General features: G+C 54.0%; 1 protein-coding gene across 1 annotated transcript in view; it reads right to left on the minus strand.

The window, feature by feature from the left end:
* Positions 1-13,049, minus strand: part of BRSK2 (BR serine/threonine kinase 2) — a 60,748-nt gene that overhangs the window by 41,257 nt on the left and 6,442 nt on the right. The window contains exons 4-8 of the mRNA XM_007949345.1: positions 7,653-7,734; positions 7,103-7,298; positions 6,026-6,143; positions 4,969-5,043; positions 2,868-2,977 (exon numbers count right to left, since the gene is read on the minus strand). Coding sequence (XP_007947536.1) covers positions 2,868-2,977; positions 4,969-5,043; positions 6,026-6,143; positions 7,103-7,298; positions 7,653-7,734 — 581 coding nt within the window. The remainder of the gene's footprint in view (positions 1-2,867; positions 2,978-4,968; positions 5,044-6,025; positions 6,144-7,102; positions 7,299-7,652; positions 7,735-13,049) is intronic.

Here is a 13,049-nt window from a genome sequence, read left to right on the forward strand (position 1 = left end):
CTGCCCTGGAGTCCATTCTGACCCACAGCGCCCCTAGAGGACAGAGTGGAACTGCCCACAGGGTCTCCAAGGCTGTCCGTCTTCACGGAAGCAGACTGCTGCATGTTTCTCCTGCAGAGTGGCTGGTGGGCTCAAACTGCCCACCTTTCAATCAGCAACTGAGCACTTAATGGCTGTGCCACCAGGGCTCCTTCCTGTAAAGATTACAACCTAGAAAATCTCATGGATTTTCGTTTCCACTCTTTCCCATGGGGTGCTGTGAGTCAGGGTACAGAGCAACCGTGGCCTCCTGGGGACACACAGCATCACCCCAGCTGCCCTGTGCACTGCTGCCCCCACTCACCTGGCCCGCCTGCACCTCCAAGCCCCTCACCCTAATAGGCTGGCTTTCCAGACCCACCACCTGCTCAGACCCAGAGCCCTGTCTGCCTGCAGAGGCCAGTCTACTGGATTCCCACCCTGACTACCACCTCAAAGCTGGCACCATGAAGACCAAGTGTTCGAACTTGATTTCCCCTGGACCGTGGGCTCACACCACTGTGGCTGCTGGTGGTGTGCACAGAAGGGTCTTGGTGGTGCCCACGGGCCCCAGGAGAGGATGGGCACCAGCCAAGAAGCCCCGTGGGGTGGTACTAGCTTGGGGCCCAAGCTCTACTGGTGGGCAGGCAGAGTGGCTCTGCCTGGGGCTCAGGGGATGGGCACAAGGCTGTGACACAGGAGGCTGTCCCGGCCTGCGATCCTGGAGTTGAAGCTGTACTTCCCTGAGGGCAGGAGAGGTAGGACTAGGGCATCCCCAAGCCAGGCAGCTCCCCGGGCTGACAGCAAAGACAGATGGGCAGGCCTCAGCAGGGTGTGCAGCACCAGGCCACTGCTCCTCGGGCAGGGCGGCCCCTGGCTGGCTGCCTTTGATCCCACACAGGGCCCTGTGATCTAGGGCAGAGGGGGATACAGAGGGAAGGCTGTCATCAATAATGCAGGAAGGGCTGGGAACTAGCGACTCTCCCAATTCCGCGAGGGGGGCTGGCATCCACCCTGCTCCTGACGCCCCCTTGAGGGTGCCCTGTGCAGGGCTGAGGTGCCCCCCGTCTTCCTGGCCCTCTGCTGCTCAGCTGCTGCCGTCCCCCAGGAGCCTGCCCAGCAGGAGGGCTCTGGGTCCAGGGATGGGGAAGGGCAAGACCGATTTAGAAGCAAAAGCTCCGCCCAGCAGAGCCCTGAAATCTAAGTTGAATGGCAAGCGAGAGAGCGGGGAACAGTTGCAAGAAGGCCCCTGTCCTGAAGGCGTACAAGCTGCTAAGCTTCCACGCTGCTGGAAAGACAGTTACCAGAGCAAGTTACAGGGTCACAGAGGAAGAGCATCCGGGACCCACGGGCCCACCGCCCAGCACAAGACTCTCCAAGGGCAAGCAGTGCACCCTCCCCAGACGCAGCCGCCACCAGGAGACTGGGCACTGGGGCAGCAGCCTCGGGGACCTGGGGCTGGCACCCGGGGGACAGGCTCCCAGGACCTGTGCTTCCACACTGCATGGCTGTTCATTTCAGCACATGGGGAACCACCCGCGTGTCCCTAAACAGGATATGTGACAAGTAATTACAGCAAAGGGTCCACTCAGCCAGTACAATGATTGGACCACCTAATGCAGGCCCAAGAAGGCACGTCCCCACTGGGCCATGATGGGAATGCTGGCTACAGAGTACACAATCATTCTAGGACAACACACACACACACATGTACACACAGATCCCACACCTGCACACACATACACCACAAACACACACACACACCAACCACACTTACAGGTGCATGCACACACACACAAGCACATACAATGTACACCCAGGCCCTACCTGCACACACACCTATAACACATACATGTGTGCACGCACCTACCTAGCTCAGACATGCATACATTATATACATGTGTACTCATCTAGCACAAACACACACACCCCTACAACATAATGTGCACACACACATAGTAAAGACTTATATGCATCTACAACATACACATGTGTACACACCTAGCACATATTTACCTTCTCCCACACATGAGCACACACAGTCATGCACATATCTGTGCACATACATATTCATACATAACCCAACACACACATGTGCACATGTACACCCCTACTGCCACATATACAACCACACACACACACAGCTCACACATACTCAGTATACACACACACACACACCTGGCACACACACACACCCACATGTGTGCATGTACTCAGACACCCCACATCCACATCCACATATACAACCCTCCACACAGCACACATAATTAATTACACCCCATACATGCAGAACCCAGCCCCCCCACATGCTGACACACACAACACACACATGCACACACGCACACATACACACACTGCCTACACACATATAGCACACACATGCAGATGTACAAACACACTCAGATTTGCACACACACCACACACCACACACTTACAGACACAGACACATGCACACACACAGGTACACACACAGGTGCACACACAAATGCAGACACACAGAGACACACGTGTCACACCCATGTACACACATGTGCACACACACACCACACACAGATGCACACGCACACATACACACACCACACAGGGTGGTGCAGAGAAGATTCCATCAAACGCCTTCAGTGACCTCCTGCACTGCAGTCGCTGCAGATCCGTATCATAAAAGGAAAACAGAGACAGAGCAGGGGCCTTCAAGACACCTGTGGTTAGTGGGGTCCTGCTTCCCGAAGGAAGGAGTGAGGCAGGCCTCCAACACCACGGGGGGTGAGCGCAGCAGCCAGTCCTTCTGGCGTTCCGGAAGCGTGGCACTAGATGTCACCGCCCAGATAACAGTGATGCTGCTGCTGACTGACCGTGCACCAGGGGCTCCCCTGCGAGGGGCTGGGCGCTCAGTGATTTACTAACGGGGCCTCCATGGAGTGGGCTGCACTGGACAAAGCCCATGTCTTCCCTGGATGAAGCTCTTTGGGGGCAGGGAGGCTGTGTCAGGATCCAGGCCATAACCTTGGGGCTTTCAGGGCAGTCAGCTTCTCAAAGGGTAGAGAGATGGGTGTAGGGGCAGTGGCCACAAGGTGCCTCCTGGCCACAGCCCGTGACGGCTTCTCACAGTGGCTTAAGTGCGGGTGCACGGGAGTTGTGGCTGGTCCAGGGTCTGCCTCCCAGAAAGCCCTTTCCTCATTACTCTGTCCCACAGACTCCAACACAGCCTTCCAGGCCCAGCATGGAGGTTCCCCTCCTCTGTGAGGCATCCCGGAGTCCTCTGGAGCCCAACAGTTGGGTTCTGAGCATCTGCCATGCCTGCCTGAGAGCTTGGACGGCAGCCTGGGGGCCCAGGAGGGGCATGGCTTCTGCTAGGGAAGGTTCCAATTACCCCTAATCACCAGACCCCCGACTTGCTGGAGGCTTCTTTTCCAATTGTGACTTTTATTTCTAATTATTGTCTTTACAGCAAACACAGGCCCGATCAGGGTGGGGAAAGTATATGCTGTCATGGATAATTGCACGGGGGCCTCTGCCGGGGGGTGGGGAGGAGGGGGACTCGGGCACTGCCAGCTTCAGGCGTGGGAGCTGAAAGAGACCGGAGCCAGGCTGCAGGCCCACAGTGGTGGCATAGTGGGGAAGGGCTGTGGGTGATGGAGGCTGGGGGATGCCCCAGGGCTGGGGAAGGCATGAGGCTGGGCACCTGGTCCCGCAGTGCTGCCCCACCCAAGGGCATCAGTCCCTGTCCCAGGAGCGTGTGTGTGCAAGAACATGGACACCCACCTCCCTCCCACCAGCTTTTCCCCTCTTCTCAGCAGACACAGCTCCTGAGCCCAGCCGACAGCAATCCACCCAGTCGGGCTCTGGAGATCTGAGAGTGCATCCCTTACCCAGACCTCCAGAGGGTAGACTGTCTTCCCTGCCTGGGCTGAAGGGCTGGGGCAGGGTGGTCTTCCCTGCAGTTTGAAGGGTCCTGGGGCCTTGAGGCAGCTGGAGAGCTAAGCAAGGTTCTGCCAGGGGCTGGGGGCAGGTGGGGCCCAGCCTTTGACTCACAAGCCCCTAACTGAAAGGCCCAGGGGGCTCTGAGTGGACAGCAGAGAGAGCGGGTGTCAGGGCCTGGGTCAGGCACAGAGCCCCTTCTCAGTTCTGCAGGGCGTCCCCAGGATGGGTGGTGGCTTGTGTGGCCAAGGGCCTGCAGTGGGGACAGGTGAGGGTCAGTGGAGGTGTAGGGACAGAAAAGGGCAGGTAGGGGCTTCTGGGGATGGGTGGGGTCTTGTGGGGGGTGGGGTCGGGGATTGTGGGGCAGGGTTTGTGGGGCTGGGTAGGGGTCTGGGGCCCCTGCCCCTGCCCTATGCAGACACGACAGGATGCTGCTAGATGCCATCTCATGCAGCTGGTCCAGGACTGTGTCCTCTGCAGGTAACTCTGCCCTTTGGGGTGCTCAGGCCCATCGTAGGTCAGGGGACCCTGTGGGAGTGGCAGGGGAGCAGGCCCAGTGCTGATACTCCTCCCAGGCAGCCTAGTATGCAGCTGTCCCCAGCCCCAGCCTCTGGAGTCCTGGCCACAAGCAGGTGGCTCGGCACCGGGGCCCCAGTGCAGCTGTGGGCCAATCCACCCGCCAGCCAGTCCTCGGCGCAGTAAGGGGCTGCCCAGAACACCCACACTCCTCCCGCGAGGCCTAGGCTCCCTCAAAGCTCTGTGCCATCTCATCTGAGTGCCCCACTCGGCCCCTGGTTGTTGGGCTTGCCTGGTTGAGGCCAGTGGCAGAGAGAGGTGTGGGCCACTTCCAGGCTGGTACACATGAGGTTGCCAGGGTTGGGGTGGACTCGACGGTTAGTCTCTTGGGACCCCGCCCCCACGCTTGCGGTGACCACCCAGGAGTCCCTTTGGGGACCCGCCATCCCCTACTTTTGCCTTCTCCCCGAGAAGAGGTGAAGGCCCAGACATGAGAGGCTGAGTGAAGTCAGCACTCACCTGCCCTCAAGGGCCAATGATGGGGCACGGAGGACTGAGTCACCGAGACTGTCGTGGGTGGCTGAGGAGCGCAGTCTGGGGGAGCACCCGGGCGTCTCTGAGACACATCTCACTGGCTGGGGAGGGCGCGGCGGCCTCCGCTCAGCGGGAAGAAACCAGCTCACGCTGCAGTAAGGACCTGCGGCGCTGGCCTCGGTGCTGAACCTGGTCCCCCTGGGTGCCCCCTGCTCCGACCCCAGGTCCTTGTTGTTGGGTGCCGTGGAGTTCATCACCTCCCACTTTAGCTCATATCCTCAGGATGCCCACTCCCTTCCTCAGAAGGGGAAACTGAGGCGTCGCAAGGCTTGGTCACTCAGGGTTATGGGGCCAGCTAGTGAGTTCCCCCGTGGGCAGGAGTGGGGCACAGCTCCACCCCACTCCCCTCCCGAAAGGCCTTGGGAGTCGGCTTGTGCTGGGAAAAGAGGCGGAACAAAGCCGAGAAAAAGAATAAGTAGTATCCCGGGGCAGCCCGAGGTCGGGTGATTTTCAGACGAGCCAGGGCCGCCCAGGAGGCTCCTTCAGCACCACGGACAGGGACGGCGCAGCCGCGTTTGCAAAGGGCGCTCCAGGCGCGCAGTGGGGTCCCATCAGGAAAGACCTGCCCTTCCCCATCTCGCCGGGAACCTGGTCTGTGCTGGCCTGCCCGGGCTTCACAGCTGGTGGGTGGCGAAGCGGGCCCCAGATGCCCAGCGCCAGGATGCCTTCGGACAGTCTTCAGCGCTCCCAGCGGCTTCCTGAGCCACACACCCTCTCCTTCCTCAGACCGTGTGGCTGAGCCCCAGGGATATCCTGACTCACGTCTGGGGCTTGTTCCCGCCTGAGTGGCGCGCACGCACCGCGAGTCCCTCCGCTCCGCCCCTCACGCGCACCAACAGACCTCGGGAGTCGCCGCCAGGTGCCTGCCACCAGACGGGAACCGCCCGCCCCGCTCACGCAGGGCTTCGGGAACAAAGCTCCCACGCCTCCCAACTCAGAGTCAGGCCCTGGGCTCAGGTTCGGCCCCCTGCAGGGGACTCACCTCATTCTAGCCTCTCGTGGGGAGGGGCCAGAGCTGCTCCCACCCTCTGGGGAGAGCTGGACCCCAAAGAGTCCTGGGGACTCACTGCACACGCGTGGGTGCTTGCGCAGGCCCAGGGCTGCACGGGACCCAGGTGGAAGCGGGCTGGGGCCTACAGCCCTGGTGTGGAAAACGGCCCTGCTGCTCAAGGGCCAGACGCGCTGTGGGCTGAGAGCCACACACCAAGGCCACCGACTGCACCCATGCTGGCCGCTGCTGCCCTTGACCTCGGTTCCCCTGACTGCCGCTCCTTGCGGTAGAGAGGCCCTCGTTAGGCCTTAGGCCGGGGTGCTGTGGCCAGGACGTCCTTGGTATCAACAGTGGGAAACAAAGGATGCCCCACCCCGCTGCTTGCAGGCGCTACCCTGTTGCCCCAGGGCCTCAGGAATGCCCCTCTGCAGCCAAAGACCAGCCCAGGCACCTAGACGCAAAGAGCCCTGGGCCTGGAAGCAGGTGGGCTCTCCGGGGGCCTGCTTCTCATCACCTGAGGCCTGGCCCAGATGTCCTTTCCTCTCAAGTGAGGACGGGGACATGGCCTCTGGCGGGGTGGATGCCACCCTGGATTCGGTTTCTGGGCTCTGGGAGCACCACCCCGACTCTAGGCTCCTGGGTTCTGGCCCAGAAGTGCACCCAGACCCAGCCCAGCCAGCCCACTTCAAAGACACCCGCAGCCTCCGAGGCCAAATTGGCCCAGAGCCTGCTCCCGGACCCCCAGCCCACAGCGCAGTGGAATTTTAAATGATGGGGTGAGGGGTGGGAAGGGAGGGTCGGGCAGCCTCTTTGAAGTCGCCTGCAGACATCAAAGCTCCGCAGCTCGTTCCCCTCATTAGGGGCTGGCCCTGCCCTTCTCTAACCCCCCCTCTTCCGGTCCCAGCCTCACCACCTTCTCCCGCCCCAGCTGGCTGAGTGGGGTGCCCCCCCAAGTCTCTAGGCCGCTCCCCACAGACCCGTAGGCCCAGGGCTTTGATTTCCCAAATTCCTCCTCCGCTGTGGGGGCGCCCAGACTCCACTTCCCTGCCTCCATCCGAGAACACCCACGTGACACCCCCACATCCTCCTCCAGGGGGTGGCAGAAGGAGGAAGCCCCGATGGGTGGGGCTCCCCTGGGCTCCGGGACACCACAGAAGGCGAGGCTCGAGAGGGGAGGGCGCTCCGCGCAGCGCTGCGGCTCCACAGAGCGCCTCTCGCCGTCACAGACTTCGCCTTCTCCCTCCGCCCACCCGCACCAGGCAGGCTGGAGGGGAAGGGAGGGCGTGCGTCTCTTGGGAGACAACTGTTCACGCTCCGGAAAGGAACCTCTCAAATTAAATTAATTAAGTCCTGAAATATTTCACACGCTCAGCAGCCGCGCGTCTGCGCTTCCCCACCCCCAGCACCCAAACATGAGGGTGGGGCGCTCGCAGGGCCGGCCTGCGTCGCGCTAAATCACTTGGTCTGGACCCAAGGGACGGCCTCTCACCGCACCGCTTCCCGTCGCCCCCTTCTGGCGCGCCTTACATAAGCCCCGCGCTATTTCGGTCCCGAGTGCCCTTCCAAGGTGGAGCTGAGCTAGCTTTGAGCTGCAGCTATGGGCCAGGGGGGCAGGTACCAGGGCGTGGGCCCTGGAGGCCCCCTCCCAGTCCCTTTTGCCGGGAGACTGCAGTGAGTCTCCTCCGCACGCGCCCTTGCAGCTGTGAGGATGAAAAGAGGGCATATCCCTGGCCAGTGCTCTCTACCTAGGCATCCCACACTTCTCCCTCCTCGCCTCCGCCCCCGGGGCTAAAGGGCTGGAGCCTGCATGTGTGAAAAGGCGGAGCTGGGGGTGGGAGACAAACCTCTAACCCTCAACATGACCAGGGGCCCCAAGGGGGGCCTGCCATGCTAGGAGCCCAAAGGCAGCTTTCAGCCTTGGAACTTTCAGGTCTGGAGCCCTCTGAAAAGCTGAAGACATTCACCCCTGCACCCTCCACAAGGCCCTGCGCTTCTGCACCCAACCTGTGTGGGACTCAGTAAGGAGTAGGAACTCCTTTGTCAGCACCAATCAGTGGATTGAGGTGCGGGGGCAGGGAGGCGAAGCTGAGAAGGGGCTGATACTGGGCTGGGCGAGAGCCAGACCCATCACCTGGAGGCTGGGTCAGGCTCTGAAACCAGAGCTAAGAACAAGATGTGCCTGTGGACAGGAGGTACCCTGAGGCTGTCACCAGGCAAACCTCCAGGAGGGTCTTGGGTTCCAAAGACCCGTGAGACAATGAATTAGGGAGGGAGGCAGAGGGAGGATGAGGGGCTCCCGAGAGGCCCTGGCTACATAGGCGAGGGAGGAGTCTGAGCAGCAGAGCTCTGGGGACAGTGTGAGGGGCTGAGAAAGATTCCTCTGGGATGTGGCTCTCAGGGAGGGTGGCCAGGGGTGGGCTGCATACACGGTTAGGGCCATGGTGGAGGGTGCAATCTCTCCCTCCACGCCAAGGTCAAGAGACATCAGGCACAGAATGGGGTGGCTGTAAGAGACAGACCTGTTCCAGCAAAGTAGGGGCAGGAGGCTGCCCAGGACGAACTCTCTCTCATTTGGACAAGCTTAACCGAAAGGTCAAAGGTTCAAGTCCACCTGGAAATGGCCTTGGCAGAAGAGCCTGGTGTTATACTTCCATAGGTCAGCCGCTGAAAACCCTGCGGAGCCCAGCTCGTGTACGGGGGCTCCAGGGTTGACTCTGTGCCAAGTGGTAGAACAATGCCTCAGTCCCTGGCTGTGAGCCCCCACACCATACCTATGCATACTATTGAGTTCCCAGGCTGAGGTCCCACTCAGGGCAGACACCTATGGGAGAAAACATTCCAACTGATCAGAGAAGAACCACAGCACTCAGCCAGGCCTCCTGTCTTAAATGTACAGATATCACATGTTATGAGACACAGGAAGAGACCATCGGCCTGAAAGAGAAAGTTCAAGGGGATCTGAGGCAGCACATTCTTGCATTACTGCTCTGGCCAAGTCTTCCAATACGATACTGAATAAGAGTGGTGATAAAAGGCATCCTTGTCTTGTCCCCATTCATAAGGGAAATACTTTCAGTCTCTCTCCATTGAGAATAATGTTGACTGTTGGTTATGTGTCTATACCCTGTATTATGTTGAGGAATTTCACTTCTATTCCTACTTTCCTGTAGAAACAGATATACGAAGAAAATCCTTTTACTGCTTATTGAATCAGTTTACTAAGATTTGGTAAATTGTTACACCTGCAAAACAAGAACAGAAATGTACAAAAAAAGATAAGAAAAAAAAAGTGCTCTTATATATTTTGGGGAAAAGAAAACTGCTGGAGTAAGAAGGAAGGAAAAAGAAAAAAGAAAAGCAATGCAGAACAAAAAGGAAAGAAAGAAAAGATGAAACAATAAGAGCTGTAGATGCCCAACCCAGGAAGTCCAACAGGCGACTAACAAGCGTGCCTGAGAGAGGACAGGACAGGGCATACAGCCCAAGGAGGAATCACATCCCAGGCCAGACGGACTGTCTAGAGTGGAAGGGCCTGTAGGCTGCCAGCCCCACTCAGGGCAGGCAGCCCCACTCCTGGACACAGCCTCTTGAAGCTGAGATCCTGAGTTGGCTTCACTCACTCACTCATCTACTCACCAACAACTATTTACTGAGCTTCTATTAGTGACATAAGGTGTTCCGGTGGCTCAGCAAAGGGCTTGGCTGCTGACTGAAAGGTGGGCTGTTTAACCCCACCCAGCAGCTCTGTAAGGGAAAGAGTGGGTGACTTGTTCCCCTAAAGATTACAGCCAAGAAACCCCTAAGGGGCAGTTCCACTCTGTCATGTGGGGCCATGAGTCAGGATTGACCCAACAGCATCCAACAATAACCACATGAGTGACAGGAACTCAAAACACAACAGAAAGACAAACACAAACAAACAAAAAAGAAGTTTCTGTAACTGGGGAGCTCACATCCTCATACTTGAAGCAGAAATTTACTAAAGCAGCCCCCCACCCCGCACTGATCCAGCTAAACTCCTGTTTAGATCAAACTAGTGAACCCTATCTCTACATATCTGGCAGATGAAAGGGCTCGCCCTTTGTGGGAAAAAGAAGTGAGGAGCTCTGGTGGCGCAGTGCCTAAGGCATTAGACTGCTAATTAGAAGGTTGGTGGTTCAAACCCACCAGCCGCTCTGCAGAAAGAAGATGGGACAATCTACTTCTGTAAAGATTTACCACCTCAGAAACCCAACAGGGGTTGCTATGAGTTGGAATTGATTTAATGGCAGTGAGTTTGGTTTTTCTGTTTCATAAAAGTAGGGAAGTATGCTTACTCTCAAGAGAAAAAACAGCCAACAGAAGCAGGTCACTGATAGCTCACATTTTAGAATTTGCTTTAAAAGACTGAAATATAGTTATTATAAATATAGACTCTCTGGGTGGCACAAATAATAAAAACAAACAGATGCAGACTCTCTGGTTATGCACCCAGCTGTTCACAGAAAGATTGGAGGTTTCAGTCCGCCCAGGGGCAAACCTGGAGAGCGCCTGAAAATCAGCCATTGAAAACTCTATAAAGTACCGTTCTATTCTGACACACATGGCATCATCACTGGTCAGAACTGACTCGATGACAACTGGTAACTAATATTACAAATACATATTTTAATTAGAGGAAAAAATGGACAAAAACACGTGAAAACAGAGAAGACTTCAGCAAAGAAATGGAACTAGATGCAAACTCTACAACTGAAAATACCATATCTGAAGCAAAAAATGCTTTGTTGGGTGGCTGTAATAGCCAACTGGACACACAGAAGAAAGGATTAGTGAACTCCAAAGCAGGTCAACAGACATTACCTAAACTGAAACACAGAGAGAAAAAGAATGAAAAAGCAAGCTTACAGACGTAAGAGCACACCACAAGCCTATAGACAATAACAGTACAAAATACCTCTCAACAGGGTCTTAGGAAACAGCAGAGCAGAGGACACATTTTAAGAAATAATAAACTTCAACAACTTAACAGCAAAAAGACAAATAATCCAATTAAAAATGGGCAGAGGAAATGAATGGACACTTTGCCAAAGAAGACATTCAGGTGGCTAACAAACACATGAAGAAGCACAATCATTAGACATTACAGAGGTGCAAATCAAAACAACAATGAGATATCATCTCACCCCAGCACTAATAGGAAAGTTCAAAAAAACAGAAAACAACAAATGCTGGTGAGGGTGTGGAGAGACTGGAACCCTCATACACTGCTGGTAGAACAGTAAAATGGTGCAACCACTGTACAAAATGGTATAGTGTGTCCTTAAAAAGCTGGAAATAGAAATACATATGATTCAGCAATCCCCCTACTAGGTTTATATCCTAGAGAAATAAGGATATATACTCACCCATGCTTACTGCAGCACTATTCACAACAGCAAAAAGATGGAAACAACCTAAGTACTCATCAATGAGGAATGGATCAATAAACTATGGTGCATACCCACAATGGAGTACTATGTGATATTAAAGGGCAATGATGAATCTGTGAAGTATCTTATGACTGGGCGAATTTAGAGGCCATTACATTGAGTGAAATCAGTCAATCACAAAAGGACAAATACTGTCTGAGACCACTATTGTAAAAAGTCAAGAAAAACGTTTCATTAAAAAAAAAAAGAAAGAAAGAAAGAAAAGAAACATTCTTTGATGGTTATCAGATGTGGGTGGGGAAGGGAAGGCATGCCTAGTCCACCTAGAGGGTAGACACATTAAAGAAAGAAAGAAAGAAACAGAAGGTAATAGACAATAATTTCCCCAAAAGTATCAAGTATTCAACTTTCAAATTCAAGAAGTTCACTGAACCTCAAGCAGGATAAAAATACAGAAAAGCTCCCCAATACACATTTTGTTAAATTGATGAAACTGCCAGATAAGAAGAGAAATCTTAAAACGCAGCCCCCCCAAAAAATACATACATTACATTCAGGAAACATTAATGATGACTGACTTCTTACCAGAAGACAATGGTGCAACACCCTCTAAAGGTGAGAGAAAATCCATAATTTTATACCCAGCAAAAGTATCCTTTAAAATAAGGTGAAATAAAGACATTATTAGTTAAGAAAAAAAAAAAATCTGAGAGAACTTGTTGCTACCAGGTCCACACTACAATAAACACTAAATGAGGTGTGCAGCCTGAAGGGAAATGATCCACAGATGGAAGCCCAGAACACAGGGAGGACTGATGGATACCAACAGGGTAACACATGAACAAATCAGAAACACATCTTTTAACAAGATCAACTCCCAAAACAAACTAGAGAGTATCACAGGATTTGTAAAATGCAGCAGCACTAGCAGCAAGGTCACAGGGGAATGGATGAGATGACACTACTGTGAGGTCTTTACATGGTCTGAGGAGCCATGCTCCTTCAAGGGGGACTGGGATACATATCCACACACACCACAGTCTCCAAGGCAGCAAGCAGTTTTCAACTTTATTTATTTATTTAGTCTCAGGAAAACATTATACTCTTAAAAATTACTGAGGACTCTATAAAGCTTTCACTTATGTGGGTTATAACCATCAACATTTATTACATTGGAATTTAAAACTGAGAAATTAAAAAAAAAAACCTTATCAATCCACTTAAAAATAATGAATGAAATACATGTTTATATAATTAACACTTTTATGAAAACTAACCATATTTTTCAAAACAAAGAATTTGTGAGAAGAGTGGCATTATTTTACATCTTTGCAAATCTCTTTAATATCTGTCTTAAAAGAAGACATACCATGAGCCTCTGGAAAAACCCACTGAGTTGAGGTAAATAATGTCCTATAATATTATGAAAAGAGTTTTGGCCTCCCAACCCTCCTGACAGCCTCAGGGACCCAAGTGGTCCCTAGTCTAAGACTTTGAGAGGCACTTCTCTAGAGTAACCATTAAATAAATAACAAAAGATGCACTACAAGAAAGCCAATATAATTATATATGTTGTTGTTGTTTGCCATCGAGTCGACCCCGAC

Source organism: Orycteropus afer, unplaced genomic scaffold (genome assembly GCF_000298275.1).
Source record: "Orycteropus afer afer isolate SDZICR_OR568_19922 unplaced genomic scaffold, OryAfe1.0 scaffold00244, whole genome shotgun sequence".
NCBI classification, from domain to species: domain Eukaryota; kingdom Metazoa; phylum Chordata; class Mammalia; order Tubulidentata; family Orycteropodidae; genus Orycteropus; species Orycteropus afer.